This window comes from Pieris napi, chromosome 21 (assembly GCF_905475465.1).
Source record: "Pieris napi chromosome 21, ilPieNapi1.2, whole genome shotgun sequence".
NCBI classification, from domain to species: Eukaryota; Metazoa; Arthropoda; class Insecta; order Lepidoptera; family Pieridae; genus Pieris; species Pieris napi.
In genome coordinates this window covers 7472867-7491559 of record NC_062254.1, presented here as the reverse complement: position 1 = coordinate 7491559, position 18693 = coordinate 7472867, and the positions used below count along the sequence as shown (strand labels likewise).

Below are 18693 nucleotides of genomic sequence, written 5' to 3'. Positions count from 1 at the left end.
ATGTGATAAGCATTTGGTGTTGTGCTTAGGTCTTGGGTGTTTAAAAAATATGTATTTATATGTCTATCTAATTATAATATGTATGTATATCCGTTGTCTAGTACCCATAACACAAGCTTCACCAGCAGGATGGGACTCGGTCAATTGGTGTGAATTGTCTTTAAAAAAAAAAAAATATATATATATATAAATATTTCTGCCCAGGAGTTGTAACTATGGTATTAAAGGCCCTACATTAAAATCTGTTAGTTAATAGTCTTTTTGCAAACATGTTGGGAATTTTATATCATTACATGCTTTTTAGATTTACTGTAATATATATACATATAGCAGTGTTAGACTAGTGGCTTCAGCGCGCGACTCTCATCCCTGAGGTCGTAGGTTCGATCCCCGGCTGTGCACCAATGGACTTACTTTCTATGTGCGCACTTAACATTCGCTCGAACGGTAAAGGAAACCAGAGGAAACCGGCTTAGACACAAAAAGTGGACAGCGTGTTTCAGGTACAGGAGGCTGATCACCTACTTGCCTATTAAATTGCCAATGATCATGAAACATACAGATATCTGAGGCCCAGACCTAAAAAGTTGTATCGCCACTGATTTATTTAGTTATAATATATACAATATTCCATTACTATCTAAGTGTACAGTTAAAATAGTTCATCAACATCGCTTTAGTGGGTTGAGCATAGTATATCTCACACAGAATTAATATTCGCTTGAATGTGGTGTGGTGTTTGTAAAAATAAGATATATGATAATATAAAAATGTACAGGATTCGATATTTGCTTGAGGTTCATATAATTTTTGAAATACAAACGGACAAAAACTAATTAATTAATAATTTCATATTTTTACTATTTCACCCATATTTTTCTTTGTTACCAATCTTTTGCAAAGTTTTACTGAAATAAGTATTAGTTATCGCACTTTAGTTAAAAGCTTGGGTTTGGCACTGTATAATCTCTTACTTTCTCACTAGCTTGAACTGAAAGCAGCGAAACTATGGCCAAGTCCTGAACCTTGGAACAATTGTGATGAGTCCTCATTTACATACTATCCCGATCCCAAAATCCGAAAGAAACCACATCCCAAAAATATTGTCATCCCCAAAAGAGAGCTTCCAGTAGGACAAGTTGTCCACGAGATAATATTAAATTCGGAAAATCACCAAATCCCTGAAAAATACCGAAGTAAACACTTGAATCACTCTCAAGTGAAAAACGACTCTTATTTGTGGAACGCAAATGATAATACCAGTTTATCACTTTCCGATACAAACACGCCAATGTCGCCCCTTAAATCTCCTCTCACATCAGAAATATTCAGCTCCATTTTCTTTGAATATACAAACGATAATCCCAACCCGAACGAAAAGTTAGCCTGTATCGATTTTATATTATGGGAACGTTTATCTTACCTCAATATTTTCCCCAATGTCTCATTACTGAAACGTAAAAGCACTTCCTCGATTGCGGGGAGTATTATGAATATTCTACGTAAATTGTACCAAAGGAAAAAAGAGAGTAAGAGCGATGTTGCTGTCCTATCTTTACCAGGCTTGACCAGTAGCAATAAAGCCATCAATGATTTGGGGAAAGACATAAAATCTGTACCTCTATCCTCCTCTCTCCTTTTGTTATCGCAAACCCGTAGTCTCCTCTCCCCTGATGCTTCATGGTACTATGACTATTTGGATGTAAGTGTGGTTGTTGGTTTACGCTTTTGCGCGAGCTTTTAATTGGAACTTGAATATTGCTTTAAGCTTCACGCACTCATTACTGTGGTTTGGTATTAATTTTTCATCTTCCACACTAGCTTGAATCGAGCGCAGAAACACCCCACACAGAGAATTCAGAAAGAGATGAATCTTTCAGTTACCATTTAGCGCCTATCACCCGCCACAAAACCCAAAACCTGGTCATGTATGACGAGGACCTCGATGACATCGACCCAGAAGTCGTATTCAGGACAGATTGCCACAAACAACCAGACGAATACCAGTCGAGAAATCTGAATATTAACTATTCTGAAAATGAAAAGAATGTTAAAAGTACTGTTTGGAGTGTGGCCTCACATAGTCTGTCGACGATATCGGAACAAAGCACTCCCCCTAAATCACCCATGACTCCAACCACCACAGGGAAATTCTTGTTCCTTGGACTCAATGAGAATCTACAGTCAAATCCAAGATTGTCTTCGATTGATTTTATCCTATGGGAGCGGTTAGCGTTGTTAAATGTGTACCCAAATATTGCTTCACTAGCACAACCAAGTACATCTACAAGCCGTAAAGGTATAAAAAATGCTCTGCGACGACTGTCCCTGAGGAGATCCTATCATGAATCCGAAAGAACCGCTGCTTGCCCGCCCATATCTCTTTCTTCTTCTTTATTTTTGCTGTCACAAGTTGAAAATTATCTAACTACGAACGACATATGGTACTATAACTATATTTATGGTGTAAGTTAATATGTTTGATTCGTTTATGCATGCGCAAAAGCCCAAAAGCTTGTTATATATTGCCTAATATGCCTTTTCTACAATTTCAGCTCTACGTTTATTCTATTTATTGTGCAACTTGACTAACTAGCACCACTAGAAGTCTAACATTGGCATTTCGGCTATAAACCAATATTTATAGTGAAATTCTCTGACTTGACTTGGTAAATTCCAGTTCGAAGTGAAAGAGATGAAGCGTCGCCAAGAAGCGGCTGCGGCTGCCGAGAGGGAGAGACAAGAGAAGGAAGCCGCCGAAGCCGCTGCTCAGGCTGCAGCTCAAGATGCTGTCGACCGAGCTGCTTCTCCAGAGCCGGAGCAACCCGGTAAATATATCATCCATATACATAAACAGGTGTCCTACCGCTCGCTGATATATCCATTTATAAAAATTTTGAATGGTGAATGCACAAATTTTGGAGTTTTAGGTTTGTGTAGAGTCCCCCTTTAACCCTGTAATGTTGGGATGATCCTCCGTTATGATATGGTCAGTTAGCGGTACTTTGAATAGAAATTCTACCCTTTGAATTAAGTAAACCAGATCTTTATATAAAAGTGCTGTCGAATTGAAAGAAAACACAGAAATTAACACAGTCACGGATTGCATTCTCAGCACGCATGTTAACTATCCCGCACTATGACTGACCTTTATCTTAACATGGGTTTTAGTATCTGGTTCAAAATTTAATGATGTCTTTCCGAACGAATAACGTACTCATCATAAGGTGTCCGTAATCAACGATCACTCAGACAACGAACACATAGAAGTTTTTCCGTTATTAAAACTGTAAATATTTTCTTAAATTCTGAGAGTCTTCAGATACCTTAGCGCAGTGTTTCCCAACGTGGAGCCCACGCCCCATAGGGGGATAATTTGATTGTTAAGGGGGGCTATTCGAAAATTTATGAAATTTCTGATTTTTATTATTTTCTGAAACTTTTGAAATTTTACTTACTGCGTTTTGTTAACAATTTCCTAATGATTTCTTTAAAACTTATCGTTTAAGTTTTTTAAGTAAACATTTTTTTTATTATTAAATATGATGTATGTTACATACAAAATTTAGAAAGGGCATGGGACGAAAAAGGTTGGGAAACACAGCCTTAGTGTATAGTTTTTTGTAAGCAAATACTTGAACCTATGCTCGATACAGTCATACTAACTTTCACCAAACGGTGGAATGCCTTCAAAATAACCATGATTCGATTCTTGAGGGAGACCTACTGATATAACTTAGCACGTTTGCACTGCGATTCAGCCGAGAATGGCGTCGCTTGCAGCTTTACGTGTCAAGTTTACAGAGCTAACTCGAAGTGAAAGCGAAATTAAAACATCTCACGCTGCAACTAAAATTTTCATACTAAAGCGTTTTGGTGCTAAATCTGATATTGAACTGAACTACTATTTATTTACGAATTCAAATATCAGCGCAATAAATCTTTGAGGATTAAGATATGCTATCATACTTAGCGCCAATGATACCAAAAAATCGTATTGACCATTTTTCTTGAATGTCTATTCCTTTAACATATATAAGTTTAGTTTAGTAAGCCCCTTATTTTAATTTCGCTCGGCGAGTTAAGCGTTAATTAGGGCCGATACTTAAATATGTGTTGTCCACACATGCACACGCGTAGTCGTAAGGAGAACATCCACTAAAGCGGCTGAGAAGGCCCAAGAGAGACCGCATTCCCAGCCAGGTAACGAGCGCTTTACTATCGCCAGGGGCTAGTTGTACGCATGAGCTTCCTAGATATTGGTGCCATTTCGTATCAGTTTGTATGAAAGAGGGACATCCAATAAATATCAAAGTGGTAAAACCTTTTTGATAACTTTGATTTAAATTGTTTAAAAAAGCGTGCGTACAAAGTACACGTGTCAGAAGTGAAACTTCTTTGGCAAACTAATTTTTTAATTAGCTTTCCGAGACTTAGAGGGAGGGAAAAAGGAAGATAATATGTTAGGAATTTAATTGTTATTAAAATATTAAAAGTGTCGAAAATTAATACAAATTATTATTCTTTTTTAAGTTTATTTAATCGATAGTAAAAACACGTGGCATTTTAATTTACAATTCGTTATTTGAGATTTCAATAAATTATTTTGCATAAAGTATAAAATACTAATATTTCATAAATTCTCTTTACGAAATTTTAATTTTAAAAATATAATTTCTATAAGGTAATTCGCCCTTCTCACTCTCTGTCAATCGGTCTCAATCACTCTCTCCATTTTCTTCGACAAAAACGCTGCACATCTTCGTGACGCTAATGTAATTAATTATTGCGTTTCATCCGTAAAAAAATTACCCTCATAAAGAAGTATCACTTCAAAAAATCACGGTCTACCTATTTGATTACCCTCCAAATATAAATTTTATAGGATGTTAAGAGCCCTTGTTTGGGCCGTCTGTTATTATTGGATGCTCTCGACAAAAGTTTTCCAGCTATGTTTCATACAAACTTTTCAATATTTAGCATTATTTAAGATAAGCTAGATTGAAAGTGTTGTCTCTCTCGGATATTAACGTTTAGAGCGAGACAAATTTCGGTTTAGTCGAATCTGGCCCAATACATTCTTAATGTGGAAGAATTAGCGCTCTAATGCCGTAGGGGTAGTTGGTTTTGGAGGATAATTTAGGTTATGTAGATGGGATGTGGCACAAACCTATTAGTGCACTCACGTACTATAGAAACCGATTCTGTTATTAGATATCTATGTAACGCACAATTCGTCCTTTTTAATACCCTGCACACTTCTTTATCTTATTCTGTGACGTCTTATTTGTGTATTGTACGGACGTATTCATAATATATTTTCATACATCTTTGCAATAAAATTCATTTGTTTCCACATTCACGCTAATCACGGTGATGGTTTGATACTGTACTCTCTTTTCATGTGTCTTTATATATTGAGCTAATTGTGCTGTGTCTATCAACTGTTGAAGCTGTTTTCAAGGTAGGTATATTTCTTGTATTTGCGTCTAATTTCGCTATCCTGGTATATGCACGGCTTTTTTTGCTTTATGTATTTATTGTTACAAGCTATCAAATATTGCTTATCTCTACTTATTTCAATATTCTGATTGAATTAAATGTTTCAGCTTTTTATTTTTACTAATAACTTAAACGCTTATCCATTATATAATACAAATACATGTACCGTTTATTATTTGAAATACTTTTTTTTATATCAATATCTTAGTAGGCAGGGAATAGGAATTAACATTCTATGTTGTTACGCACGAATATAACATTATTACGTATACTGACGATTATTTGATAAACTATGTAACAATACGTTGGTATACGCAATAATGCGCATGCATACGTACAAAACCAACATCTTTACGTATACAGGGTATAATTGATTTTTAAACTGTGTCCCGTATACGTAACGATGCGCATGTACATAACGTAGCATGTGCACGTAGTGTAGACATAACTAGCACGTAGTCGTACGCATGCAGAAACCCCAAGCCCCGAGACTCCGACCACGCCCCCTCCCGAGCGGCAAGAGACGCCACGCCCGTCCACCTCGAAACAGACGCCCGTTAAACCCGCACGCCTTTCCAGTGAGTACACCTGATTAACTGGACGTACATGTTGATTCAAATTGTCGTTTTTATAAAGGTTGTTCTTACAGATTCACAAAAAGATTAAAGAAAAATCAGGCACTATTCAAGATCTATTTATAGAATATAGATTTCTGAATGTTTACAACATATTTCTGTTATTATAACTATGGGTGTTTGAAAGTTGATCATTATTTTAAATTTGTATTATTATGACAATATAAATTTATGTGCTTGAATCAATACTGTACGTGAACGTTTATAAATAACATAGTAATCATTTATAAGTAGTCAGAATGTGATGACTCATTACTAATGTTTTAGAAGCATGTCATTTAACAAATGTGTTTTCTGGTGTACTGGTATCATATAGAGAGCATGTAAATGCTTTTGTTTTATTTTGCTGCGACGCAGTGTTGTTTTTATGTTGCTTTGAATTACGTTTTTTTGTTTTTTTTTCTCCTCCCTACCTTTCACTCCGTCCTTTATAAAATATTTCGAACCATTGACGTCTTTCATTCCTACTTAAACCTGACTCCCAACGGCCGCATCCCTCCCATCACTTGAAATAGCACCCGGAACGAGCTCGACACCGGTCACGCCGTCGACTTCTGGTAAGGTGAAGTCTCGGTCGCGAAGCAAGTCGCCGTTCCGAAGCTTCCGTTGGAAAGCCGCTAAGAAACTACTCACTGGAACGCACCATAGTGATGATGAAGGTACCCCTGGTAATAATAATTGTGGATGAACCATTGGAAAATACTAAGCTCTTGTCTGTTGAATAAACTGAAAGCATTTTTTTTGAGTGTACGCGTATACGTTACGTATGAACATACGTATACGCGTACACACGTACGCACGACGTCATCCACAATTGTACGTTACACGTTGTACGTTAAAAATTTCTGTGTCTGCGACGAATGCTTTGTGTGCTGTTTGTTTGTTGAGCGCATGATTTTGAATTATGTACTCATATGTACATTGTTGTGCATTAATAAAATATTATCTAAAAAACAGAGTTTCATTTGAGTAGGTTCATAACGACGTATCAAACCACACGTGATAGTTTTAAGGACATATTCTGAGTGTGCAATAGATTTAAGTATCGCGTCTTGGAATATGGTTTTATTTAGTAGGCTTTCAGGGTAGTTCTTGAATGCCTATTAAGGTTTACAGGGCTCCTTGAATGCGTAGTAAAACCTATATCTATGTGCAGAGGGCGCAAGTCCCGGAAGTGAGGACGAAGGCGTTGAAGGCATGTTGGTCCGCAAACACGAGTGGGAATCAGCCGCTAAGCGTGCATCAAACAGGTGAGGTTTGGGAACATATATTTAAAACGTATTATGAATTGTACAACTACTACTATTAAGGAACAGAAGGCCTTATTGAGTATTAAGATACATTGTTAATGAGACAGTTGAAGTAAAATTTAAACTAGGGATGCATCCGATACCAATTTTGGATACCAAATTAAATAAAATACAAAATTACAAAAATCTTATTAATGCTATTTTTAATGATTAACAGTTACTTATTTTATTTTAATTATTACTCTAAATTCTTAATTTTAATAACTTAAGCTAAGTGAATATGTTAGACAGAATTACTTTTAAATTCATTTCTTATAATTACTTTTAATTCATATTTCTTTGGTTACTTTTATTTTTAAGTTTATTGCATGTACGGCTATATTTTATTGTTATTACTTTAAGAACGACTACAATGTTAACAAATCTAGAGTATTATTCTCATGTGACATTTTTTGTCTTTTTGAGAAATAAAGTCTTTAAACCAAACCTTTAATCTTATTCAAAGTTTGTGATTGTTTAACCAAACATGATATATTTTACCTTCATTTAATTTTAATTCACTAAGCATTGGTATCGTATCGGCAAAAAGGCGTATCGATGCATCCCTAGTTTAAACAAAAATGCTATTTCGAAGAATTCCTTTTGAATCTTATGAAAAAGGTCAAAGTCCAAAATTACCGTGTCATAATGTTTTTATTTTATTTTATTTTAAAAGGCACACTAACGAAACTCATACAAACACTTACAGAGAACACATAACATAGAAAACAAGATACATGCATGTGCATCAATAACAAGTGTGCACAACATTTAAAGGGAAACATTACAATGAAGAAGAGAAAATAACTTAAACATTAAAAGTAAAAAAAAAACATGCAATTTACAATTATATATTTAAAAAAAACCAATAATTTTCTACATCGATCAACAGTAATGTTCTTAATTGATTGTAGTAAAATGAATGTATGCTTCAGATCGTGGGACAAGGTGTACGTAGTAGCGAAGGATGGGCGTATGTCCTTCTACAAGGACGTGAAGGCGTACAAGGCAGCGCCGGAACAACACTGGCGCGGAGAGGCACCCTTGGACCTTAACGGGGCTGTTGTGGAGCAAGCTGCCAACTACACTAAGAAGAAACATGTCTTCCGTCTAAGGTATATATTGTAATAAATACGCGATACGACAGGTATAACGCTGAGCAAGCTATGGGCATGAGGGTAACGGAGACGAGTTTGAAGGGAATAATGCAAAATGTTAGGTTGAGGGGCATCTTTTTGGGATTTGCTGTGAGGGTCATGCAGGGGGTTGTCAAAAGAAATAGGTAGTAGTAGAAATAGTAATATAGTAATAGAAAGTAAATATTCGGGTAACCAATACCATTTATGTAAGCTTTTTAACACCTCCGACGATTACAATATAGTCGGGGAATTATCGGGAAAACGAAAAAAAAAAAAAAACGCTAGAATAAGATTGATTAAATTCTTGTGTGCCATAATAACACGGGTTAACGCAAAATTTGGCTTTGAATTAACGTAAAATCGATTTTATGTGGATTAAACGATATTTTAAACTGGGTTTAAAAAATAAGTAAATTAATATGCTTATTTACACCTGATCCTTGTTTATAATAGTGCCATCAGCGGCATGTGAACGTAAAATGGCGCGGTACTTTTGAATGTATTAAAATTTATATAGAAAAAAACAAAAATTAATATTATATAGTATAACTATAGAAAAGTAAAGTTGATACCAAAAAGGGTATTTTTTCGGTTTTTTGCATTTAATTACCCGAAATATTCATAAAAAGTTTAGGTCAATTAACGAATTTTTTTTCGTGTTCGTGAAATAACTATACAACATATAGGTATTTTATTTCACATATACGCTTAATTTTATCATTTTGCCGTAGATTTTTGCTATACCACATTTTTTATTAAACACTTTTTTAAGACAACTCTTCTAGGTGAAACACTCTTATAAAATTTGTTATGAATAATATTTTGACGTCTCACAGATTATCGAACGGCGCGGAGTTCCTTCTTCAAGCCCACGACGAGTCCGAGATGGCGGGTTGGGTGGACGCGCTGCGCTCGCGCACCGCGGCCCCCGCGCCCCGCTCCCACACGCTGCCCGCCCCGCATCAGGCCGAGCCCAAACGGCGCTCCTTCTTCACGCTCAAGAAGAAGTCAGTCGGCACGCTCACCTACCTTTTCTCGCCATAGCATGCGCCTCATTACACGTCTGTACACACTTTACGGGGACAGCTTTCCGCCCGAACACCATTTCCATCTCTTTCTATTCTACACTTACACACATACACTCACACACACACACACACGCAAACTCACACACACACACCATTACACTTGACATACACTCTTTAAGTGCTGAATATAATTATAAAAGTACTCTTAACACTAGTAGACCTTTATATTTTTATTAATTGTTTTTTGACTGCGACATTCTTCAACTAGTCAAGCCTAATTTAAAGCTAATATATCCCTTATACATAATTACTATTACATTACTATTTAAAGTATTATTTTGTCTCTTTCTGTCAAATTGTGTTTACGCTGTGATGAAATAGGACGAGAGTACTGAGGTTTTTGTGAATAATGTATTTCGCAATTTGTAAATAATATATAGTATATTAGTGTTAAATTTGAACATATAATTTATAGAATAATTAGAAATTTTGGTTCAATCACACAACAAAACAATTGCATGATCTACTAACATGTCTAACCACTAACTTTTGCATGCTGCTGCAATTATACTAAAAGTTATTTTTAAAACTGTTTCTATACCTAGAATTTAATTATTGAATATAAAAAAATAATTTATCGTTAGTCTCGAATCTAAATGCATGTGAAGAATATTTAATATGTTATTTAGTTTTTATTTAATAATCGCTTTCGGTGGTTTGTGAATAACTATATAACGGGTTTAGAAACCGCTTCCAAAAATTTAAAAAAAATCTTGAATATAACGTAATATTTTTTAACATTGGATCAAAATCAAAAACGTGAGCCGTTCCCCGGCAATATTAAATTTACATTAATTTTTATTATTTCGTAGCCCATAAATATACTAAAAAACATGCGAGTAATGAAATATTAGTATTTTTGGGAGCGGTCACGTGATACCCTACTTTATTTTATTATTAATAAATTGTTTTGTTTACAGCTAAACTCGTGTGCAGAGACAGCCGTACCTCACACGTTTCTCATTAGACCCGCGTCCCCCCGTACTGAGTGCGAACACGTACACGTACAAGCACGCCCGCGTACGTTTCCGGGACGCCGCATTTCTCACGACGCTTGCTGCCGTAAGCTTTGCTAATGAAGAAATCGTGAGCGGCCCTTTCTCACAATTTGTTATTATTTTGTTGCGTACAAATACGTTAAGACTGCTCGTGAGTGTTTGAATCGAGACCCACCCCTTTCGTATAAGGGAGCGTTCAAGTATTACGTCACACAATTTTTGGAGATTATTGACCCCCCCCCATGTAACGCGCCGTAACGTTTTTGTACCCAAGTATAGTAAAACGTTTCGTGACCACCTAGTGACTCTACCATTATGTGGTGGTACTGGAAAGTTACGTTTAACAAAAGGACACACCTTCCCTCCCCCCCCCCCCAATTCGTTACGTAATACTTGAACACTCCCTAACTGTTGTCACTTACTATTTTAAATATGACGTTAAAAATTCTAAATATGACACTATTTATTCGATTTTAGCGTAATTCAGATGATAATTTATTTATATAATATATTGGAAATTAATATATGTATAATATATTCATTTGAACTAGAATTGTATTAACAGCTTGATTTATTAGATTGACCAATTATGGACGGAATTAATTGCATTTGTGGATGGATATGGCATTTAACATTTTATCCCAGTTTTATCTTTTGACGGCTCTTTGGATGAGCTACGTAAGTTAGGAATAATTTCCAATAATAAAGTGTCTTCTTGTACTTCGACGTCGTTATATTTATATGGATTTCATAGATTTATTGCGTGTAGACTAGATGGTAGTCGGAAAGCGAGCGACGTCGGGGTATTGTCTTATATTTGTAAGTATGCTTCGCCTGCGCTTCTATTAACGTATTATTTCTTTTATTTAACTGCCATTTTTTCACAAATTGTTATTTTATCTTATACGTATCACCTTAGATTTACGATCACATTTTTAGTTTACGTAATATTGTATAGATTGCGCGCGGTGTCGCCGCTTCAACGCAGGCGCATTACGTTTAAATATTTTATTTTTAAATTTTACTTTTTTGAGGAAATATAATAAACGATGTTTTCAAATAGTTGTGTGTTTTATTTGTGAATATACGTTGGCAAAACACCCACAATGGATAAAATTGGCGTTTAAGCGCGGAAAGAGTCCACAATACTTAGTTTAGATAATAGAAAACCAGTTAATACTACCTTATTATTAATATAATAATAGCCTCTGGCTTTTATACTATTACTAAGTAGCCTCACGAAATATAAGTTTGAAAGGGTTATCTAGATGTCGCAGCCAGCTAGCTTAATTAGCCATTCAATTAACAGCCTAGTCTCTTTACGTAGCAGCGCCGTTCAACTAGCGGCCTGAATGACATTCAGCCATTTGATCAAATTGCTAGGCTAACGACTTGAATCGATGATGTTACATTATTTGCCTATCCTGTTCATATCAATTTAGTTCCACTTTCTACCACATTCTCCAAACTGTCAATAAAGCGTCGGCAACAAAAAATTTGATGATGTTTTCCAAAGTTTAATGAAAAATAGTGGAAGAGTGTAGTGAAACTAAGAGAAAGCGTAAGAACACTAATAAGTTACACTTTAAATATATTAAATAAACCATTTCTTATTCAGCTTTTTTATTTCTGTCACATGATCGTACGAATGGCCTAAGCATTAGCCAGCCAGTTTATTAAATGTTGTAACAACATATAAAAAAACAACGGATGAATATAATTCAGGCAGCTAGTTAAACGGCGCTGTTTAGTTTAGCTAGGCTGTTGATTGAACGGCTAATTAAGCTAGTTGGCTGCGACTAATCACGTGCTAGGAATACTGCGATTAAACAATCATACTTATCACACATGAAATGAAATGAAATGGGACTTTCAAAGCAGCGAACACTAGTTCCAAAGGAAAATTAATTGAACTACATATATTTCTTTTAAAAAATTGAGACAAGATTGAAATAAACAGTTTAAAAAAAATTAAAATTGTAATTGAAAGCAACAAAAAAAATAGTTATGGAAGAGCTGTGAACCCTGACAGGTGTTTTTTACGAAAAGGGGTTCCCAAATGTTACACATTATTATGATGAAACACTTTTTTCTGGCTATTTCGTAATATTTCCCGTGTTTCAAAATACAATTTCTTGTCGGGACCACTGAGCCAAAGACTAAATATCATCGGAATACAATGAATTTTTTATCAAATAATTGGGATGTGACTTTTGGGTCGGATATTCCATGTCAAGATAATCTCTAAGTACTCGATATCTCACGGAGATAAAACTTTCTCATCGATAACAGTTCTATTTAGCTTGTTAAACGAAAATGTGGGGATTACTTATAATATCGGGATTATTCATAATAAGCGCCTCATCAATTAGTTCAAGGATAATAGGCGGGGAGCAGAGTGAACGCAGTTCAAGACCGTATCAAGTAAGTACATACTTATTTTATCAGAGGTACTGTTAACAGCCAAAACTACTTTTATTTGCTGTGATCCCGTTATAACTTCCTTCCGACTGCATGGTCGCAAATATAAGAAAAAGTCTCAAAATAAATAAATGACAACCAAAATGTTGCCATAATATACATATTCTAATATTTTACTAAGCAAATATCCTTTTAAAATTTTTGTTAACCTAAATAGAAAATTTAAAAAAATTTAAAAAGTTTGGTTTGGCAGTAATACATATTATTTATTATTTATCCTTGCTATGAGTAATGAGTTTGAGACATTAGTCTAATATTTAAAGCTGAAATGAATTATTTACACATTATTTAGGTGCATTAGTTATAGATCAATCTTCCTTATTTTGTAGTTATTAATTTTTATGTATTTTCGGGAATAAATCTTAGTGACGCAGACCTTTTTCTCATGACCGTCTACGGTAAATATTTTATTCTTCTATAGGTGGCTCTGTACCTTCGCGTTGGAACCACGGGTCAGTTGGGTTTCTGTGGGGGCTCTCTGATAGACCCTCGATGGGTAATTACCGCTGCCCACTGTTGCTTCCATGACGAGCTCATTGTGGATAACGTTCAGGTAACAACTAAGCGACGACCTTATTTAAATAAAATGTTTCTTACACTATAATTATTCACGGCATATTATAAGGTTATTAGCTAAGTTCTAAAGGCACTTACAGGTGTCTAAATATTACATATATTATCAGGCACAATGATAATCTTCTATTTTCATATAGAAAAATAACAATGAAACAGAAAGAATATGTGTCAAAGACAGCTGCGTGTTTTGTCCTTTCGAATTCGAAGCCTACTCGGGCTATAACATATAGAAAAACATAAAAACGCATTCTTATTTCAGGCTATATTAGGTGCCTTCTCTTTATACGACAGGTATGAGAATGGGCGTCGAATTTTGAATGTCGAGGAAATAATCGTCCATCCCGACTGGGATCCCATGACCTTCACCAATGACCTCGCGTTATTGAAGCTTGCTAATGTCGTACAAATTACTGGTAAGAATGTTTGCGAAGTTATAGAATGTGGGTGAATTAAACACACAAATACTATTTGATCATGGTATTTTTTTCAAGAAAATGAAACAGAACAGATATCTCAATAATACCTATAGAGTTTCTTCAGAGTAAAATATAGTAAAAATATTGTAAATAACACAATTATTATATTGAAACATCTCTTGCTGTGGTTATTGTTTGTTACAATAGAAACATATTTATCTAAAAGTCTAATCCTGAATCTATCCTTCCCAGCAAAATGGATTTGAAAGTAGCAGCACACATGCACTAGTACACTTCACCAATGTAAGCGAGCTAACTTCTTTTACATAATTACAGAAACTATCAATGTAGCAAGGCTGCCTTATTTAAATATATCAGACAACAATTTCGCTGGACAGGCCGGGATAGCATCTGGATGGGGAATTGCGGCACCACGTAAGAAATAAATCCCCTTTTCATTAGAAAGGTCTTTAGTAATGTTTAGCATTTTACTGAAAACTGTAATAGACAATTATTTGGTACTTCTTAACATACGATCAGTTTTTTTTATCAAGAAATTGAGATAATATGAGAAACAGGTCATGCCTTCTGAATCAAAATAATATTTAAGTCTGAAGGAAAAACACGATAACGTTCGTTCTTTGTCCTATAAGTTAATTTTATCGGTGAATTATGCACAAAAATGAAAAGAAAAACCTTTTTTGGTATAAAGTTGCTATGACAGTTCTTAATTAATTCGTTTTAATACATACAGAATAACCGCGCGATAAGAGTGGGGTTTTTACGTTCACATAGTGCCGTTAGATGCACTCGTGATAAACAATGATCAGGTGTAAAATAGCACTTATTTAAATTTTTTCATCTGCAATTAAAAAATATATATATATACCACGGTTTTTGAAAAAAAAAAATCGGTACCCTAAAGCATTTTTTTCGTCTAAAATATCGAAATGTTATGTTTTAAGTCAACAGTGCGTTGACCCGTGATTTTTTTAACAAAGAAACGGTACTACTGGAATGATCAATATTGTTTTGTTAATATAACGAATATTATATTTTTATAGAAGTGACATTCGTATCACCAACTCTTCGACAGAAGACGATGACGGTGATCACAAACCAGCAATGCAATGCGACAATGTTTGACCAGCTCCCGCCAAACGTTGTCTGCGGTCTTAGTTCATTGTCGGGAACTTGCAAGGTAATTGTTTAAACTCTGAGTAAGCTTCAGAGTCTAACGCTAAATATGTCACGTCCAATAAATTGTTAAAGTCTTGATCTTTACTGATGTAATTAACCTAAAATATAATTTATTATTCTTAAATGAACCCAAACTTGTACATTTCAATCGACTGTCACTACTTTCTTCTCAATAGATACTTTTTTGTTAAGAAAATGCTTTTGTAAAAATAATTTCTACGTAAACCTTTGCGATCTAATTAATAGTACACTTTTTCAGGGAGACAACGGCGGACCTCTTACTGTTGTCTATCACATAACAGAAGAAGATATATTGGTATGACCGTTTTTCCGATAGTGTCACTGTCATAATATCTAAAAAGAAAAAAAAATAATACCTATACCATATAATCTCACGGGAATACTAAATTCCAACATAAATACAATATTCTTAATTGTAATATTCGTTAAAAATGTTAATTTACAAAGTAAAAATTATTAAAAATGCATAAATAGAAAACTAAAACAATTTAAAATAGTTTGGTCTCTGTGACATTGTACCTTTAATGCTGGCAGCATTTCCTCGCTCTATTGCGATACTTATTCGTTGAAACTTGAAGTACTATCCAGGCCCAAACTTAAATCTTTAATTATCACCTGTGCCATTGAACCCCACGGCACCAGTCTTTACTGCAAAGGAAAAAACATTGGTTTCTAAAAAGATATGTACTTTAACTAATGTTATCATTCTAAAGTAAGAAGTAATTCAGACTTATTTGACATTTTCAACTACAGTCTTGTTTTTATGTATATGTTATGATGTAAAGATCAGGGGGGTGATAATATAAACTGAGAAAAAAACTATAGCGTTCGCTTTGATTCTGATTGGTCAAAAGCATCTCTAGTCACGTGACATGATAGCAATCCTTCCAATTCCTCCTATACTATCTATATGTTCGAAGAGTGAATTCAGAGTAGTGATATTATGTATTTAATAATATATACTTTATCGTAATAGCATTGTCTGTCAGGATAATGTATGTATTTATGTATTAAATAAATAAATAATGTGTTCAATCACAATGGAATGTAACGTTTGTCTTTCGTTCTACATTCTTGAGTACGATTTTTAATGATGAATTTTATGATTACAGATTGGTGTAGCGACATTTATTGATGCTACTGGATGTAACGACAATTTACCATCGGTGTTCACAAGAGTTCAACTATTTCTTCCTTGGATTAGTAATGTTACGGGTGTCGCATTGGTATAGTCCCACTCAAAATCAGTTATTAAAACGTGTTTATTCCAATTAAATACTTATCAACATCTTTTAGCTTTAATTTATAAAAATACTTTTTTTTTAATTTTAGTGTGCATTTATCTAAATAAATATTCATTGTTTTTATAAACAACGTTAACGAAAGGAGGTTATTGAGGTTATACTTCTTTTGTCGCGTTAGGGAAAAATTATGAGAGTAAATTTTTACGATGCACCCGTCACAAACAACCGACACCCTGAAGTTAGCTATAGTCAACATATTTTTTTTCTATTGTTAGTGTCGTTTCTTCTACACACGTAGAATAAAATTTTTGAAATTTTTTATATCTTGTTATGCCAAAGAAGTATAAATTATAACGCGTGTACATAAGTACACACACGTTTTTTTCAATTATAGAAAAAGGGAGTCGTTCGTTAAAAATAAAATAACTTGTTATATAAGACATTTATTTCGGTCATTCCATAGATTACAGACAACAATTGGTGTTGGCTACTAGTTCAAGTGTGCGACAAAGCTCTCCTAAAATGTTTAAATGAAAAAGTTCACATTCTTAAAACTTACGACGTATATTATTTCATATTCTATACTTTGCTGATATATTTAAAATTATTAAAATTAAATACATAATACATTTATTAGCAAAGTACAGAAACATAAACAAAATTATTACTAAAAACTGTTGAGACTAGATATAAGCATAGAACCTATTTTTTTTAATTTTTAACAGCTTTCAAAACTTACAATAAAACTGGCCAAACAGGCACACAAACTTTATTAATGAGATTATTTAAATTCATACAATAGCAGATAGCATTTTTATTGAATAAAAAAATAAATGGCTGAATTTCTATACGTAATTAGGAATAATCCGGGAGCTACAACCCTATATAGGTTCCTATATAGGTAGGGTATTAGTTTTTTTTAATAATTTTTGTTTCAAGCAGGTTGAATGCCTCAAATAGGGTCATACAGAATTCCCATTAGAGTACGAGTAAGTTAAACACCTACCTCAAGTCTTGCCGTCAGATTTCTATATCTTAATAGGCAAGTAGGTGATCAACCTTTAGATTGAGATCGATCTAAGGTATACCTTCTTTCCAAGCTAGTGTTGAGTGTTTTTATAGAAATATTGGTGCGCCAGCCAACATCGCTATTCTACGGTGTTATTTAGCATTCTTAAAACAGCATTTTATTTCAATATTTGCCTTAATTTCTGTAGAGGAACTGTAAAATAACTAATGTAATGGCGCAACAACCCTATTTAGATCTGGGCCACAGATTGTATATTTTATTGACATGTTTATACAACACAGAATAAGTTTGACATTTCCGTTGCAACATCTAGTTGTTTATTCCTTTTTGTATTCGTATAGAATTCGGCCATTTTGTGTCGCATTAGAGAAAGGTGTAGAACACATATTTAGCTATATCTACAAAAACTATTTATTTACAAGCCTCTTCGCACCATTTTAATTAATTTTCACTTCACAATTCCATTACTGTTTATGTACAATTCAATGACGGAAACATAATAAATAATGATTCAACTTAAATAGATTAAATTCTAAAAAGGAAGCATTAATTAAATTAACATACAATATCACAGTTCATTTATGCAAAAAAGTAGAAATATAAAATGATTCCAAATAACGCGTAATATGGCATTCAAACGCATGACATTACACTGACAGCTGTTGAAGTGTTGCCATGTAGCGCCTCATAGTTAACCTGGAGTTGCCATGCTTAAAAATATTTGGTGGTGTATTCTCTTTTTTGTGAGTTGGTTGCACTACAGCGTGACTATTTGAATTTTTAAACCATGAGATAAAATTTATATAAATAATAAAATATAAGAAAAATAATATCCATACAATTCAAGGTTTTTATACAATTTAAGGCATTTGATTAATATCATGAAACATTCGGCTAGTTTTTTTACACGAAGTAAAACAATAATCAAGACTCTCGCTTAAAGTATTTTAAATAAAATTATTTTTTAAACTAATTAATCGATTAAGTCGGGCACAAAACTTTGAGAATATAATCAGTGAGCAGTGTGGGGACTGTGGGGCTGTCTTCGTTTATTGCCTTCAGAACTGGAAGAAA

General features: G+C 34.2%; 3 protein-coding genes across 13 annotated transcripts in view; 2 read left to right on the top strand and 1 right to left on the bottom strand.

Moving 5' to 3' along the window:
- LOC125060289 (spectrin beta chain) overlaps positions 1-11713 on the top strand; it is a 73010-nt gene extending 61297 nt beyond the window's left edge. For 3 of the 11 annotated variants that reach the window (XM_047665110.1, XM_047665111.1, XM_047665113.1), the window contains 7 exons: positions 2681-2828; positions 4141-4203; positions 5976-6080; positions 6653-6796; positions 7294-7387; positions 8362-8541; positions 9402-9624. In XM_047665110.1, the coding sequence (XP_047521066.1) occupies positions 2681-2828; positions 4141-4203; positions 5976-6080; positions 6653-6796; positions 7294-7387; positions 8362-8541; positions 9402-9609 (942 nt within the window). In that variant the 3' untranslated portion in view covers positions 9610-9624. Of the gene's footprint in view, positions 1-2680; positions 2829-4140; positions 4204-5975; positions 6081-6652; positions 6797-7293; positions 7388-8361; positions 8542-9401; positions 9625-10573 lie in introns of those variants that run through there. The other 8 variants (XM_047665112.1, XM_047665118.1, XM_047665119.1 and 5 more) reach the window with 8 other exon arrangements.
- A 1214-nt stretch (positions 11714-12927) lies between these two features.
- LOC125060361 (brachyurin-like) lies at positions 12928-16606 on the top strand. Its single transcript, XM_047665236.1, has 7 exons — positions 12928-13075; positions 13554-13685; positions 13968-14121; positions 14461-14559; positions 15189-15325; positions 15584-15640; positions 16458-16606. The coding sequence occupies exons 1-7, from the start codon at positions 12968-12970 to the stop codon at positions 16575-16577; spliced, it is 807 nt and encodes a 268-aa protein (XP_047521192.1). The 5' UTR covers positions 12928-12967; the 3' UTR covers positions 16578-16606.
- Positions 16607-17018: 412 nt separating this feature from the next.
- Positions 17019-18693, bottom strand: part of LOC125060175 (fasciculation and elongation protein zeta-2) — a 63096-nt gene continuing 61421 nt past the window's right edge. Inside the window, exon 7 of the mRNA XM_047664942.1 lies at positions 17019-18683. Coding sequence (XP_047520898.1) covers positions 18601-18683 — 83 coding nt within the window. The 3' untranslated portion in view covers positions 17019-18600. The remainder of the gene's footprint in view (positions 18684-18693) is intronic.